General features: G+C 29.8%; 1 protein-coding gene across 1 annotated transcript in view; it reads right to left on the reverse strand.

The window, feature by feature from the left end:
- Positions 1 to 18110, reverse strand: part of LOC136981112 (Golgi resident protein GCP60-like) — a 45918-nt gene extending 27808 nt beyond the window's left edge. The window contains exons 1-3 of the mRNA XM_067277389.1: positions 18078 to 18110; positions 8002 to 8103; positions 5032 to 5316 (exon numbers count right to left, since the gene is read on the reverse strand). Of these exons, the coding sequence (XP_067133490.1) occupies positions 5032 to 5316; positions 8002 to 8080 (364 nt within the window). The 5' untranslated portion in view covers positions 8081 to 8103; positions 18078 to 18110. The remainder of the gene's footprint in view (positions 1 to 5031; positions 5317 to 8001; positions 8104 to 18077) is intronic.
- Positions 18111 to 18749: the final 639 nt, after the last annotated feature.

Consider the following 18749-nt stretch of genomic DNA (forward strand, 5'->3'; position numbering starts at 1 on the left):
GCTGTATGGTATTTTTTCAGGAGGAGAGTCAACTTATCAAATGTCTAAATGAGTGTGGGACAGAAAAAGTATGGCAATTTATCCAGTGGCGACGAGTTAAACGGTGTCGAGTAAACCAGAGTTTTTTTAACACTAATGCCTATGTAAGTCGGCCGGGACCACAGAAAACTGACTACTTAACCGACGATGTCTAGTTATACCTATGACAACTTATGAGAACTCGACTGTATTTTCGTATGGTAAAAACCTGCACGCCAGTTTAAGTGAGATTATACATCCCTTTCCAGAGGGAACATGAAACTCATAGATGCTAGTTTTCATTCTAAAATTGTGAAACTGTCAGCATTAAATCAAAAGTTAAATTATATGTTTAATTTCTGCATTTTGTCTTCTTTCTAATGATGTAAAATACTCATGGAATGCTGAAAGTGCTTTTTATGTTTATTTTATTGTAATTTGATCCAAAAACACAAAAATGAACATATCAAGTTTCAGAATCTATGTCAATTATCTCAACTTATGCCAATTAACATCTGCTTTGTATTTGATAGGAAAGTGTTATCTTTCAGGATTAAAGTAGCCTGTCATTGCAGCCTACAATAACTACAGTACTAGCATTACTAATGTCAATAAGCGGCTAATTGTTTTATTGCTCTGTAAACAAAAACTCTCTTCTGTCAGTCAAATTAAAACGTTATTTTATTGTACTCGGAAGAATATTTTCTTTAATAACTAGTTTTGTTACATCTGATTAATTTTATTTTTTAGTCACAGTTTAGTCAGCATACTGATAGCCCTGGGGTTTCTGGCATGCTGGTCTCTCCAGTTATATGCTGCATGCCAGTCAATCTGCAAAAATACAGTATTAATTATTTAATAAATTGCTCTTTTATTTCCTGAGCTAATGTGCAATAATTTTCAGAGAAATTTTGAGTCCTGAAAACATTCTGCATCTCTATTTTATGACACAAGATATAATTTTTGTCCAAAAACTTGTGATTTCCCATAGGCTAATGAATACCCTAACAGCCTTCAGTAGACTACAGGTAACCTCTATCTAGCTCAACTCTTGAATAAAAAAGGTTATTACTTAATTAAACATATTGTTTTTATTAGCTGTAGCTAAGCAGCTTTTGAATGTATTTATGTTCAATATTTTAATAATAAATTTTAATTATAAATTACTTCTTTTAAACTCCTCTTTCTTTCCTTATAAATAAAAGTGTGCATTCCAATTTTCCTTTTTCATACCAGAATACAGTAAAATAATATTGAATATTTGCAGCAAATGCCAAAGAAACGGGATGACTTACTTATTAAACATAGAATATTTAGAGAAAAAAAGGATTTACTATAAGTTAAAATGGACTGCTTCTTATATGCCATAAAATACAATATATTTGTGACATTCCAATAAGAGTGATAATTATCATCCATAGAAGTATAAAATTACAACAAATCCAAGAAAAAACATTTTTTTGGTTTATCTGTATTATGTTAACAAATGCATTGAGTAATAATTTAGCAACAGTTCTTAAATTTATATTAAGTAAGGATATATATGAATAATTTTTTAACTCATAATTTTAGTTTCCAGTTACAGATTTACACTAAATATTCAATATAATTCAATTACATAATGTTCATGAATAATGAATTATATCTTTAACTAAATTATTTGAATAATTACTCAAGCTAATTATTAAATTTTATATCCAATTATTACATAGTATTTTATACAAACAGTATAATATACATACAGAAGATTGAAGTAGACAAGAGCATATTTATATTTGTAATTGATAGTTTCTGTTTAATTATTATGCCTTTGTGTCCTTTATCATAACTTAAATTTATCTTTGTATACTAGTACATTTACCAATTAACAGGACTTACTATACTGGAAAATTATGGATGCAGATATTTAGTCTTACAGATCAGAAATAATATTTTTTCAGCTGAACTAAATACAAAATATTATTTCTGATCTGTAAGACTAAATATCTGCATCCATAATTTTCCAGTATAGTAAGTCCTGTTAATTGGTAAATGTACTAGTATACAAAGATAAATTTAAGATAGTTTCTGTTTGTTTACTTATTTTACATATAGTAGGAAATGTCAAGAGACAATAAATTTCCACTTCCAAATAACAAGAAAATACCAAAAATGATTAAAAAATACATACATTAAACAATAAAGATATAAAAAAATAATATATATGTAGTAATAACATGTGTAAATGATAAGACAGACATATAAAAGTAAACATAAAAGAGAGTAAAAAGAGATAATGTTAAAATGACATTTACTAACTTACAAATTACATAAGAAACACTGACAAGCATGCTTATATTGTTTAAAATTATAAAGAAGATAATGTTCCACTATGGACATAAGATCTGCAAACCAATTAATAAAACATTTATGGATTATAGATAAATGATGGAAAGAAGTGAACAAATATGATATGTCACTTGTTGTTTTGGTGGAAACTCTTAATTTTAACCAGTTATTATTTATTAGTTTGTTAAAAAATTTAAAACATAAGATGTGATCAAAGTATTTAATTCTTTCATTTAGAGGGAGAAGGCCAAGTCAGACTCCAGCAACATCAGGGTTATGAGTAATGGCCAGATTACTAAATTTGTTTAATAAAAAGTAAACTTTGTTAATTTCTTTATTAACTTTGTTAAGTGCAGAGGAGCAGCAATAGACCAGATTGGCAAACAGTAGTCTATTAAAGACTGAAAATTTCACAAAAAAACAGTAGTAAGAACTTTTTTAGAAGCAATTAGGTGACAGAATTGTAATAGTATTCCCAGACAAATTGAGAGGAATTTTATGATCTTATCAAAGTGAAGTTTAAAAATCAGTCTATAGTCAAAAATTATTGCCAGGTCACTGTACAAGTCAACATATTTAATCATTTGCTTATTTAAAAATGGGATGGGAGGATTACAGATCAATGAAAAACACATCACTACTGTTTTCTGAATATTGATTTTCAAAGTTACCTTACTAAAAGCAGAAGCTAAGATGTTGAGATCTGTTTGTAATATCAGAGGGTCATAGTTTAAAGCTTTATGTCATCAGCATATGCAATTATTTTGTATTTATTATTAGTAAAAAAAAAATTTCAATATATACTGAAAAGAAAAATGAGCTTAAGATTGAACCCAGAGGGATACCATATAGAGGAGAAAATTCTAGGAACTCAAAATTACCAACCAATTTTTTTATCTTATGTTTATGGGACAGAAAGTAGTTATTAATCCTTTAATGATGAGCTGGGTTGATATTGGAATTTTCATATAAAGTCTGTAAAAGGGTATAAGGCAGCACAGAATCAAATGCCTATGTAATATCTAAATATACAGCATAAGTTGCTTTTTTCTTTCAAAATTTTCTAAGATAGCACAAGTAGTTTCAAGTAAATTAGTGCTTGTAGAGTAGTCACAAATTCCAATGTGTTGATTTAGTGATAATTTTGATGAGAAGGGTGCATAAATTTTTTGATGACCCAAGCACATTTTCGGACAAATCCCAAAAAGTGCACGAGTCATCAGAGCAAAGGTAGACATAATTTTATTAAAGTAATTTAAACATGAAGTGTGACATTGTTTGTAAACTGATTCTGAAGTATTTGGTGAATATACAGGTCACATGTATTGCCACTATGTTTATATTCAATAAATGCTACTAAAATATTTATATACAGTAAAATGTCATTTATGAATATAAACTAATGAATGATCCTATACATGAACCTGTTTCCGGTTTTAGTTATTTTTATTTATTTTTGATAGAACTTCAATATGTGGAGTATGATAGTACATAACAGTAAAGAGAGTAACAACTTGTATTTAGGTTCTTGATCATGTATAAAAAAAGCAAGATTCAAAGCCAAGAACTTCCAACAATCAAACATGGAAAATTCCAGAACATGGGAAAAAAATTAAAATTTGTGCAGAAAATAAAGAAGAAAATACACATAGTGCTACACAAAAATATAAATTCAAGTAATGTTTTTAGACTGTAAATAAATAAATAGTTTAAATGAAATGGCAACATGTGTCAATTATTTTACTAATAATCAAATTCAAGAAATAGTCAGAGTTGAACGAGCAAGTCTAGCAGCCCATTTGATTTTACTTGCTGATAACTTAGATCAAGTTGCTAGTAAACAAATCTATCTTTTGTCATGAGATGATAAACAACATTTTCTTCCAGGACCCTTTTTAGCAGCTCCATCAATTCAACATTTTATAACATTAGCTACAATACATTGAGAACAGCTAACTGCAATAGCAATTTCCTAGTGGCTTGCTCCACTGCCATGAAATCTACAAATCTGTCTAGTTTCAAGTTCTCTGAGTCGACATCCACTTGGCATGTTTCTTGTTCTCTCAATGATTATTACAAGTAATGTATCTCTTTGTACACTATGTGAAAATGTTTGATGTAACTTCATTTGCGTACTTTGTCCCATGATTGTGCATGAAATTTACAGTGAACTTATAATTTTGTCTATGTAAAATTTTGATTTTTTTTTAAATATTTTGTTTTCAAATAATTTGTAAGTATAAAACTGTTTAATATAATAAAACAATAGATATAATAGATTATTTTTGATTGTTCTCATCTCATTTAAACAATTTACTCATTTACAGTCTAAAAATATTATTACACTTATATTTTTGTCTAGCACTGTATTACCACTTCTGAATAACATGCATAGGAATTCTATGGCTGTTCTTTACTTTCCTAATTATATCAAATGTACTGATTAATCAGGAAGACTATAGAACTTTTTAATAATGATGGTCTTCATAAAATCTTCCAATGCATCTAAATAGGAACTGAATGACTACATATTATATAGTTTTTACAAACAGATTAATTAAACCAATTGAAATTTTCTAATTTAATCAATCTTAGTGTATCATTAAAAAATCAATTAGAAATGACGTTAAACAGTGTTCAATACAGTCATCTTAATTAATTCTTTAAATTCAATTTCGCACTTACCATCATCGTCATAATCTTCATCTTCACTATCACTTATATGAACAGAGACTTGAGTACCAGGATTATTGGTCCATTCAAAATATAATCCAAATCCAATATCATAATTGTCTGTTGCAAATTCCCAAAAAATGCAGCTGCTATCAGATCTGGTGGGAACACGAACAGTCATTGTCTCACCATGTCCAACTTTTACTATTCCATCACCCCCTTCTTTACGTAATAGTTCTTTAAATCCTTGAATATCTTTACGACTCCACATAGATACAGATGCAATTGGCGATACTTCTGACAAATAACAATTTACTTAAAGTTATTGAGACTCATTTACTCAATACTTTTAAAATTAGAAATGTAACTAATTCCAAGGATTAATTATTATTAAAATTACGAGTAAATTTAATCTTATTTATTAAAAACCGTGTATATAAACACTTCATTAATCTGTTTAATATACACAATACTGAAGTGATAAACCTTACAAACTTACATGGTGAATTGATGATGACAGCAATGATTCTTACAAAACTGATAAAGCATTTATTGAATAGAATATATTAACAAAAGTATAAAAATAAAGTTATTCATTAATAATTTTAATTTCAGTATTTTCTACTAACATTACATAACATTAATTTTTCATATAAAATAAATAAAAGATTAGAAATTTTGGTAATTATAAATATTGTACGATTTTGTTTTATGAAATCTTACTTTATGCCATTTTAAAATAATGCATCCTCCTCTTTCATAATATAAATGATGATGATAAACAAATCTTATTATGTGCTTATACACAGGGTTATCCAAAACCTAATTAACTGAAGGTATTGAAGAACCGATTACTGCAGTAATACATTGTAATGTTTCATCTTCAATTATTTTTGTAAATTTTGTTTTAAAAAATTTTTCCTATTTTAAAATGTTTATTAGATTATTGTTCCATTCTATGTATATGTACAGAATGGCCAATAATCTGTTAACATTAATCTGTTAATTACTGATACATTCAGCCCTTACCGAATGTATCAGTTCTCATCATATTATTGAAGTTAAGTAATGTGAGACTCAGAGTCCACTCCAGTTAATTATTGTTTATTCCCATTCAGAGTTCTGTGATTTTAGTTGGTTCCAAAGTTTAGATAAATTCAATGGGTTGCTAACAGGAAAGGCATTTTATAATAAAATGTATGACAAACTAATTGGCCTGTCTAGAAAAAAGCATCAGAAATCCTATAATACACAATAATAATATGTTAAAGAAGCAAAAGATAAGTTTATGCAGAGTTTAAAAAACTCAAATCAAACTACTTTTCTTGGAGAAAAAATTTTTTGGAAACTCTTTTTTTATATTCTACAGGTAATTTTTAACTGAATTTTTTATGAAAATATTTTTTCATATATATAACAGATATATTTTTGTTACAAATTTCATCAAATGTTATTTTATTTTCATTAGCTGAGCCATTCACAAGTGAAATCAATTAACTCCATTCATAGATCTTCGTATGAGTGTTATTATTTTTACATTTTTCACATAACTAATTTTGTATATTATTACAGCAAAACTATACTTTAAAGTAATGACATTCTACAATGTTTATCTCAATTTAAAGCTTAAAAAATAATGAATATCATCAATTTCTCTACTTTTTGTTTTGTGGAGTTAATCAATTTTGCAAGTGAGAGATAAATAGTAGTAACTGTTACTACTATTTATGTATGTATGGAAAACTACATTCTGTATTCACAGAATGAAGTTTTCAAAATATTTAAAAAACATATTTCTATAGAAGATCTTAATTTATGTAAATTTTTATTAAATATACGCTCCAAGAATGCAGTCATTTATAAATTAGAATCGTCTTGTAATTAATTTCCATTAAATACAGAAAAAAATAAGAGTATTTATTAGACAGATGATTATTGTGCTAGCATTTAAATATTTTCATAATCTGAGTAATTTATTAATTTATATAATGTAAATTCATTCACAACTTATTTTTTGAACATTTTTTATTTTTATTAATTAGTATATTAAATAATGATTGATTATGATTACTTATCTTTACACACAGGCTGTCAATAAAAATTTATTAATATGTATTAATTAGTTAGTTCATTAGGTTAATTAATTATATCAGTTAATTGTTAGCAATTAGATGGAAATAATTTTTCTATAATTTACAGTAAATTTTCATAAGGTTTTCATTAAAAACTTTTCCATAAAGTTTATTGATATAGAACTTGATTGAAGAGTGTATATACATTAATATAAATAATAATAGAAAAGCAATTTCAAAATTATATTAAATGTCATTCCAGCAGAAAACACATGCAATATTCTTTGATGCATATGATTCTTATAGATATTGTAATTATTAATAAAATATTTATTACATATTAAGTTTTACATTATTACTCTGTTTGTTAGTCTGAAAAGGTCACCTTAATGCAGTGGTTTCCAACCTGTGGGGCGCGCCCCCTAGGGGGCGCGAAGCTGTTGCAAGGGGGCATGCAGCTCAACCATCGCATTAAATTTTTATAATGTTGTATTAATTATATATTCTTTTTTTTGTATTTTTGTAAGATTTGTTTTTATTACATTTAAAATTATTATTTCTTATAATAAATAATTATTTTTTTATATATATTTTTACATAATATTGTATATTATTTTGTAGCCCATTAAATAAATTATAATATCAGTTGAGTATTTATGAAATTAGATTGTTAGAAAAATTAGGGGGCGCAACAATTTTTTTGTTTAAAGGGGGGCGCAGGTACAAAAAGGTTGGAAACCACTGCCTTAATATCTGTAATGCTTAAAGTTTTTTTTTAACTCTCTGCATTACAATCTGGGTCATTTAGAACAGGAGGCTTAGACCATTATCATCTCATTCATCCAGTCATTAATATTAACGTATTATAGACATTAAGTTACAACAAAATAAAAATACTCTTTTTAATTACCTGTTTCAAAATCTTCATTCTCAAAAAAAGTATTTTCTGCTTCATTGTCATAATATTCTGCACTTCTGTTGTTAGTCATTGCAATTTTTAAAGCAATAAATTCTGAAATTAAATCATTGTAACATTAATACAGAATTATTCACAAACATTCTTTAACATTTCAAATGTTACTTATAAACTGTAAATACGTTGTGTATCTTTGATTAAATTCAATAATAATATCTGTCTAAAAATGCATGTCTTACTGTTACCAAATAAAACTAGATAATAGCAAGGTAAGCACAGTCAACTGGGCAATGGGCAATATTCAACTGGGCTACCGCCAAGTGGATATGGGACATCTGGGCAACAAAATAATAGACAAATAATTGACAAAATAAAATTTTTTATTGTTTTCTTTATTAAATTCCTAATCTTTTCTATTGATTTTACTACCCAGTACATTTAAATATTTTTTTGAGGGAGGAGTTATTATATATTTAGATTGTTCTTTTATGAAAAACCTTGCTTATAATCAAGTTTATTTTTATTGTAATTTTATTTAGAATTACAAAATTGTATAGAAGTTTTATTGAAATTTCCTATGCAAAAAAATGAGTCAGCTAGTTAATATTTTCATTTATATCATGTGTCAAAATTTGTAGAACCATTTAAAAATTAGATGGTTAAAGAAAGTGGCCCAAAAATAATTTTAAAATGAAAAGGTATAATTGTATGATATTAAAATAAAGAAAAAATAGATTTTAATGTATTTATTAATAATATTTTGTAATTAGCAAATATATTTACACTTTATATATATATATACATTAAAACAAAAAGTATTTGAAATTACACATCTTTATCTCCATGCCAGAGAATATTCGGAAAGCAGATAAGCGGATAAATGGAAGCGTGCATTCGAAAGTTATAAGGTTTGAATTTCGTTGTCTAAGAGCAGCATTCCGTCGGAAATTTAGAAAAATTACCTGACGAAGAACCGTTGCTGTGATTCAAAAACATTTGCAACCAGTTATTTATTTGTGTAATTTAGGAGAACGCACCAGTAACAGGTTTGAAGAGTTTATTAGTATTTGAAATTGAAAACAAAATTTTTATTTAAAATTTATTAATTCATATTATAGTTATATGCAATACCACATAAATATTCTATTATATTTTTCTCACCATACTTTAAAACTTTTATCAAAGTCCTTTGGTTGGTTTCATTGTAACATCTACATTTATGCTGATGTTGATAACCTGCTATTGCTCTTTCATAATCAACATCATATGTTTTTAAAATTTTTCATAGTCCATTCATAAAAATCCATAAATTTGGATGACTTGTGATTTATATTTATGCTTATTTTACAGTATTTACAAAAACAAAACAATCTGCCAAATTGTACAGTTGCTAGGTATACAAAAATTTTTGTCACCCAATTAACCATCACCTACTTGACTATCAGTCAGTTGATCATTGCCCAGAAATGTATCTCATACATATGAATATATTTATACCTACTTAAGAAATTAAATACTATGTTAAATCTAAATTCATGGAAATGATACGGATGTTCAGAAATCTACACTAAAATAAATAACAGTGTATCTGTATACTTCTGATTTCAAGAAAAATTAGTTATGAGATTACTCATATTCAAAAAAATGTAAAATACTTTTTATTTGAGAAAACGCACTCACTTTTAAATTTATTTAATAGTTCAGAATAATATTTTAACCATATCATTTTTACCACAAGAATTCATATCTATGATATTATCAAGCTATGCAAAACAGAAAACTAATTCAGTGTATTTATTACACTGAATTAGTTTTTTTGTTTGCTTAGAATGTAAAATAGAATGAAATGAAAGATTGTGAAACATATTCTTTTTATAATGCTACTCATTAATCCAAATGATCATATCCTTTTATTGTAGAAAATGGCACTAAGATAAATTTAAACTATACCACATACTTATCTAAAGTATATTAATGAGTTTGTTAATTTTTTTCCATCATGTAGACACTAAGAGGGGCAGTTTTTAGCCTATCATGGGTTCAGTCAGGCCTACAATGAGACAGCTTAGTGATGAGGGGCAAAGCCCAATATATTCAGATCAAACCAAGGTCCCTCAGAGTGGCTGGCTGATGCCTTTACTACTTTAGCTACTCAATCGTTTATTAATGAGTTATTAGAATGCCAATGTGAGAATCCAGACTTCAACATAAACAATGTAACAATGTAACCAACTTGGTATGTAACATTGTAATATCAACTTTGTCAACTATCTGTCAACTTTCACATCTGGGAGTATATCTTCCTTTTAAGTTCTCAGCATCTATAAAGATGCTTTCATGCAACCTTCTGACCAGTTGTTCCAATTTTGTCATTTCAATATAACAACTAGCTGCCGACTATTGGCAGTCATCGCCAGTCCCTTTAGGATTAGTCATTGAAATTTTCCTATGTCGGTGCCAATCGTACTCTATCTGATCTTCACGTTATCCTCAACTGTACCTAGAAGAAAAACTTTTCCAGATCGATCCAGAACTTTCCTGATCCAGACCTATCCCAAACGATCCAAATCCGGATAACCTCAAGACCCTAGACCTCAGAGTCCTCACGAAATCCAAATCAAGAAGCATCACCGTCAGTGCAGGTGTTTCCCGACTCGCAAACAATTGTAAACTCTTTCTCTCACGACCGCTAGATAGATAGGCTAAGTCGATAAAACACGATATATATTGTATATTGTATCACGTACTCATTTTCGTTGAAATTAAATGGTTATTTAGTTGTTAACTTTAGTGTCAGAGTACTTCACTTCCGTCAGGCTCTCTCTCGGTTTCCATTTGGAACCCGATCGCTTACTCACGTGGCCGCTCGCACGACCTACTTTTTAACCCAAACTAAACTCGCCGTCGTGGCTCCCGTGTCAACGGAGACGTGGTGATTTGTCCTGACAAGACATCAAAGAGGTGCTGACCCTCTGGTCACACCTAGACAAATTATTATGTTAATTTACAATAACTTTTTAAAACAAATCTTCATACTATATTAATTATACTTTGCGAATATAAATAAATAAATAAAATAATGTTACTTATAATTAAGTTTAAAATTTATTTTAGGCATTTTGCAAGAGAAATTACACTGGTATTTTAAAAATTACTTAATAAGACAAATAACAGAGTAATTTACATTATGATATATTATTAACTTACATTATGATATATTTTAAATTTCACAAATGTGCTGTAATTAAAATTAACATATAAAATATTCACAATGTTACTAAAGCATGACAAAGAAGTTTGTATGAATATATAACTAGGTATACATTATGATACATAATTTCTTTTATTTCTAAACTCGTGCACAGTTCAGACTACAACACTGGAAAAAGTTTTCAAACATCAACAGCAATGTAAAAATTTTGATTGCAGGAATCTTTTATTTATTAACAAATAATCCTAGAGTAATAAAAATTCCTGAGTTTATTTCTAATGGTAAGAGTTTTATTATGCAAATTATCACACTGAAAAAATAATCTAGAATATAAAAAAAAGAAACTTATCCAATCCTAGACTGGAAAAAAAGTGTCTTTGAAAATATAGAAAAACAAAACATAGATTCCCATAGAGACAACATAAATGTACAAAATAGAAACATAATACATAATAAAATTTTAAAATATTAAGATTATCTTTCTCTCATTAACAACTATTTTCATAAACTTTATACAGTGGACTCACCTTAAAATTAATACAGATAAAGTGAATTTTTGCATTAAAGCAAAGTTTGTCATCACCTTGATAAAATACCATTGTCATGACATTAATTTTCACATGATAAAGTGAACAAAAATTTTACAGAATTTGTTAAAGAACTGTACATTACCTTCACATCCATTTAAAGACATCCACTCCCTTAAGTGGATGTAGTCCCATGCAAACACATGCTAGTTTGCATATTGGGAAGAAAGTGATGCCAGGTTTGGCTACTTTGTGCCAAATCTACCTTTTCAATCTATCTTCAACAGAAAAAAAATCACAGATTTCTTTTAGCTTTACTTTATTTAACCACTCTGATATACTGCTCGATATTTAAATGGCAAGTACCATCTTCTCCTCATATTGTTTGATTTGAAAATTGTTAATGTATTTTTGTAAATAAATTTAATTTTGGTAAATTAATTCAAAATATTATAATATAGACTTCTATCATCTATTAAGTCTTAACTCCTTAAATTATACAACCTTGACCTTGACCCTGAAAATCGTTAATACGAATTTTCGATAAAGCAAACTAACTACTGTTCCCAGAGCAATTCATATTAATGCGTGTTGTCTGTAGTGATATTGTATCTTCAACTAACCATCCAAATATTTTCTTTATATTCAGACTCTTTCTAATGTTATCTGTTCTTCATTAGAACTAGACTTCCCAATAACTTTTGATTACTTTTGCTTTTAGCTTCTGATAGTGAAGATGTAATTTTCCCATCCTGGTTGGGTTTCCATATCCGATAATTTTTGAATCAGAAACAACAAAATAAAACTGCTTGCAGAATTTTTATGAAAGTACAATCAAAAACTTTTATTTGGCATCACTGTATCGATACCACTGTGGAGCCTTGATGTCTGAGAGATAATATGACGTCATACTTCAAAATAGCAACTGTTAAACAGAAAGCAATGTGCATACTTTGATGTTTTGAAATAATGTCCTTTATCACAAAGCAACCGTCATTAAAGAAATCAGCATTGAAAAGATCCCCTTCAGACAATGCTATCCAAGGTAAGATAAAGCAATTTCAAGATAGGAGTACTGTTCAGCACCTAAAGAAATGGATAGACTAAGCACTTCACAGGAAAATGCCAATCACATTCCAGAAGCATTTTCTCAAAGCCCACAAAAATTAACTAGGCTACACAAGTTTCTTTGCTGTTTGATATAGAGCTTGTAGAAGGAATGGCGAAACAAGGTCGAGGCGTCTCTAGCAGCGATGCCGGGTAACAGAATCGGGGCTACAAAGTTGGCACCAGTGTTGTTCCACCTAGTACTTTTGTACTAATCTAATACCTTTTTACTTCCTCCAGTACCAAGATACTCAACACCATTTTCCTAGTACCATTCATGAAATCCTAATACCTTTCTTTTCAATTTAGTACCTTTCAAAACATTCATTTTTATTCTATATTTCTATATTGTTTTATTTTACTTTGGCAGTAAATAGATGTTTTTATTGCTTCCTCATTCAAGTGCAGCAGTTGAACGTAATTTTTTGCAATTAAATTTAATAAAAACTAAACTACAAAATCAAATTCTGATTCCGTGAAGTACTGTTATTAGCAAAGGAGCTACTTAAAAGCAACGATGATAAAATGTTACACTTGAAAACCATCATCTGCTTCAACCATAAAAAAACATTCTAGTGAGGAAGATTCTGATGATGATGATCTTACCAGTGATTTTTCAATGTGATAATTTTAAAGTTTAGTACTTCATGTTCATTACTTTTGTTTCAACATTTTATTCATTTGATTGTTGTTGAGGAATAATAGCATTCTTGCAATATATGAATTTATCCTGTATGAATTTTCTATGTTACATGTAACACTATATATATTTTAATAAATAGAAATTTGATAAATTATAAATTTATATATTACAGTAGAGCATCGATTATCCGACTTAATTGGGGACTGGGGTTGGTTGGATAACTGAAAAGTCGGATAACCGAAAAGTATGAAAAAATACATTATTAGTATAATGTATTAGGCCTGGTTTAAATACTAGCCTCCCTTTCATGGTCGAGCCAGTGCTGCCAGCTAAAACATGCAAAAATTTAACAAAAATAATATTAAAGTAGCCAAGACATAACCAAATATTGTAGCGCTACGTCACTAGCGGGCATTTGAATTTGCCGACTAGAACGTGGTCGGTTAATCGGGGGTCGAATAATCAATGCTCTACTGTATTTATAAGTATATATATATATATACATTCAGCAGTTTACAGTCAAAATAATGCCTGCATTAGTCAATACAATCACTTCTCGACTTACGATGGAGTTCGGTTCCACACTTCAGACGTAAGTCGAAAATGGTCATAAGTCAAGAAGTGACTGTACTTAACAACAAAACAGTTAGCCATCTTACACAAGCACACATGAAGGGTAACTAACTGCACAACAAAACTAAAGATGACACAATCAATTGCAAGATATGTACGTATATGATATATATTTGACGAAAACTATAAAAAATTGATACATTTTAAAAAATTTTTATGAAATTTTTCATCGTAAGTCGAGGTGATTGTAGATCATTTTGATTTAACGTATTGATTCTGCACGTACGTATGTCATATTAGCGATATTAATATCGATTTTTAAAAAAATACTATCGCAAATTAGTGGTTAACTTTGTACCTGGCAGTGCAATAATATAGGTAACACTACAACCAACCACACAACAGTTATTTTTTGAAGTTTTGTGTGGCAGAAAGCTGTGGTTCATTATCACAGGAAGAAAACAAGCACCGCATTTCAGTATGTATCCAACCCAAAGATGCACGTGTTTTCCCAAAGCAGTTTTTTTTGCCTGCATACAGGTGGCACTCAACTCAGTTCGATTAGCTCTATACCACAAACAACTGTTTGAAAGATTGTTAACTGGAGAGAATTTCTTGATATGCATTTCCTGGTTGCTGAGTTGGGCATGGTGGACTGATTCCATGGCTTTTGCATTCATTCAATATTATGCCAATTGATTTCTTCCTGTGGGGATATGTGAAAGATATTGTTTCAAGCCCCTTGTGACTTTCTTGAATGAAATGAAGCTAAAAATTGTTTGTTTTGATAGAAACAGTTACATTGCAAATGGTAGCACACGGTTGAAAAAATTTACTGCTTGAAAATTGTACTTGTCACAAAAGGCATGCTTGAGATGTTCAGCATACTGAAGTATTGTTTCTATACTAGTTAAATTTTTGAATTACTCTTTCATGCTCTGAATCGTACATCATTGTTTTGTCTTGATGTAATAATACAATTACTAAACAAAAACAATTGATATCTAAACAAAAACATCTGAGATATAAAGAAATTATGTCAAGTAAAAATTTGTGACAATTTAGACAACGGTCAAAATTTTTCTTAGCAGCTTTTCTTTGGTAAAGATAAGCTTGGCACTCAGAAGCGTACCCATAAGATTTTTAGTATTATTGTTTTCTACATTTTGCCTTCAAATGCCAAGCTTATCTTTACCAAAGAAAAACTCCTAAGAAAAATTTTGACTGTCATCTAAATTGTCACAAATTTTTACTTGACATAATTTTTTTACATCTCAGATGTTTTTGTTTGGATAGATGTACTTCAAAGATGAAACCGCATGCTGCAGAAGGTTTCGGCATCTATGTAATTTATTCAGTGTTCCAAATAATAGCTTTGTAAATTTCAAGTTTCTCCAGATGTTTCAGATTGGTCCAATTCCTAATTGGGTGTATGAGATTGACTTCATTGAGAAGTACCTGTACATTGTTTTCAATGGCAAATGTTGCTAATGCTGTGGTCAGCAGTATCTTCTGGATAGAATAATAATGCTGCTTGATATGCATGTTAAGAGAATGATTTGTTGCTTTTATATAGACCCTTTATTTTTTTGAATTGTGAATGCCCTTCACAATTAAAAAAAAAGGGTCTTTATGGATTTTCAACTTGTTCATGACAATTTAAAAATTTTCAATAAACATTTGTTTTTTTGTGTTTAGAAGTGATGTTTGGTATTATTTACTGGATATTACTAGTCTCATTTCATTATTTGATCTATAAAATGATCCAGATTGTTTTTATAAATACATGCCTTCATTGTAAGTATACTCTACTTTTTGAATTAATTTCTCTTATAAAATGAGTGTAGCTTTTAAAATGGAATGTTGGAACCTCAGATTTCAGGACGACATACAGGAAAAAAGCATGATGTCGGTACAGATATCTGTAATAGTTATAAAATATAATTATTATTATTTATTGTACATACAAACAAAATCATCAAAGATTTAGAATGGATCTAAAAATAATATTTATCTGTAGTCCTTTTTGACTTCAATTTTTTTCTTTTTTATAACCTTACTACTCTGAACTTTTCATTAATCCAAAGAACTCTGTGCAACATCAGGATTATCAAGAGTGCACTGTATAATGAATATTGTAAATATGTAATGTTGATAGAATATAAATTAATTTTAATGTATGTCAGTAGTATCAATATATTGATATTACTGATACAACTAATTATTCGGATACAGTGCATAAAGCAAAAACAAACTCTTGATATTTACATTACTAACAATTATATTAAATCCACATACATATTTCAAAGACAAGTCATTCAATGATTTCAAGATGTTCTAATAATAATATATTGCATTTTCTTCTCAGTAAATAATCAGTGATTTAATGTATAATAATCATTATATGTGCAACATTACATTACATGTAGCTTTTGGCAATAATAATGCTTTTGTTAAATCTTATTTTTTTATGAATTAATGTTTACACCATACAAAGAGTTTAAAAGAAAAAACAAGGATGCTTTTTTTGCAGAAGTGAGAATAATTCAAAATTTTCCATAAATTTTAAGAAACTGTGCAATCAATATTCAGAAGACATTGTCATAAGTAAACAACGAAAAACAAATATCAATTACGTCGTACTCGGTACAGTTTGAGCTCGAAAACTCTCGTGTCACTAAACAAAATCAATTCAAATCAAATATTACTCTTACATATTAAGTAAACAAGCAAGGTTTTACTTTTAAATGTATCATAAGAGATGGATGTAAAATACAGATTACAAAGACAAAAAAGTTAAAAAATAGTAGATCACATTTCTTTTTTAGTATTCATCACCACTCTAGTCGGATCCGTTACGAGAGGGCGGAATAGCAGAGAAAACAGACTAACGTATTTAGGCCACACGGCCTCGGAATATTTCAGAGAATCTAATTCTAACTCGCCGATTCTTCGGAGCGGCAAGCTTCGTCTTACGTGCCCCGTCCGTCCGACCGCGAATCAAATTTAGGAAAAGCCAACGATAGATTAATGCCGCAAAACAAATTACAATAGCAACGTAGGCACGTAACCGGTGGCGTCCGCGCATCCGTCGGTCCGGCCATCGCCCGTCCACAAATTGCCCTCACGATATTTCTATTACGGTACCGGTAAAAAAAATACGCTCTCGGTCAACTCCGCATCCGACTTTTTTCGTTCCGACCGAGCAAGGTAAGGTAACCGCCGCACCGGAGCCACCGCACGGGGCGGAAATCTCCCGTACAAAACGGCCGCAGAACCCACCGGGAACCAAAGGCGACGGCGGCGAAAACTTTCCGGGACAGCAAAATGGACAACAAAAGAAGAATAAAGACCAAAGTTGCCGACGGTAGTTTCGGAGCTTTTAAAAACATACGGTGCCGCGAGTAGCACGAGCGGGGAGCGGCGAGAGTCGAACTCACCGCCGGGCTCGGGCGGTCCAGAGCGGAAGCGAGCTCCGTTTCGAAACTTTGGTGCCCGTATCGCGTGCACCAAAGTCTCGAAACATAGGAAAACGGCTCTCAAGCAATGCCAACTCAATTTTTCTAAGCCGTCGCCGCTCCTCCGCAACCGTCTTAAAATACAAGACTAATGTTCTAAATATAATTAAACGTACGAATAAAATAAGCATTAACGGTTATTATTTTCTTATTAAATCCGTAGAAAGTTAAAATATTCCCATCACGCTCAAGTTCGGTCAAATTGGAAAATATTCGAAATTGTCAGTTTCTAGAATTATTGTCGTCAATTACACAAAACAATTATATTTCGACTATATTTTTCTTTATAACAGAACAGTAATTTTGCTTTTACTTAATCTGCTTTTAGAGTAACATACTAACGATGCTTCATTTAAAAAGATAAATCAGTAAATATCAGTTAAACGACACACATCAATCCACGTACTTTCGACTACACATTAATTATTCTCTAATAATTCAAAATCGATAAGCATTCGATTTTGACAAAAACATCGCTTTTATTTACAAACCTTTTCCAGATGAAAACAAATCCAAAACTGCAAAAGCGCCACCAAACGCAACATATCGTTTCTGTGTTTCCAGATTTTTATTTATTTATGATTCATCAAAATATTTCATATTTAATAATAAATTATTTTTTAAAATAATTAAATATAATTTAATATATTACTATTATGCTACATTAAATTGTTTTTAACTTTCGAAAAACTAGAAACTATGAAAATATCATTTTACGTTTGTAATTCTTCGGAGATATGGACGCGGCCGCATTAAAATTAAAATGTCAAATGATTAAATGTTTAAAAAAATAATTGTGTTCTTATAAGTATCACTTTAATATCTCAAAGTGAAAACGTCGGACTTGTCGCTCTTTCGTAATAGTGGATCGGCCACCACCGGATGGCCGAGTGGTGGAGGTGGCAGCCTACCGCTCTGGGGAGCCCGGAATCTAATCCCGACGGTTCGAAAATTCCTGCGAAATTTTTGGGTGGTGGTCGGGCCCCGTCCCTCGCCACCCGGCCCTGTCCAATCCGTAATGGGCTGGCTAAAAGAGGCCTTCTTAGTGTCTACGGAGCGGAAAGAATTTTAAAAATATAAGAAATAATAATGGATCTGCATTCGAATTTCGTCGGGAACACAACCCACGCTGTGAATAGCTTTTTTTAAAATATTCCTAAGAA

The sequence above is a fragment of the Centruroides vittatus genome, unplaced genomic scaffold, assembly GCF_030686945.1.
Source record: "Centruroides vittatus isolate TY-2023 unplaced genomic scaffold, ASM3068694v2 contig_743, whole genome shotgun sequence".
Lineage (NCBI taxonomy): Eukaryota > Metazoa > Arthropoda > Arachnida > Scorpiones > Buthidae > Centruroides > Centruroides vittatus.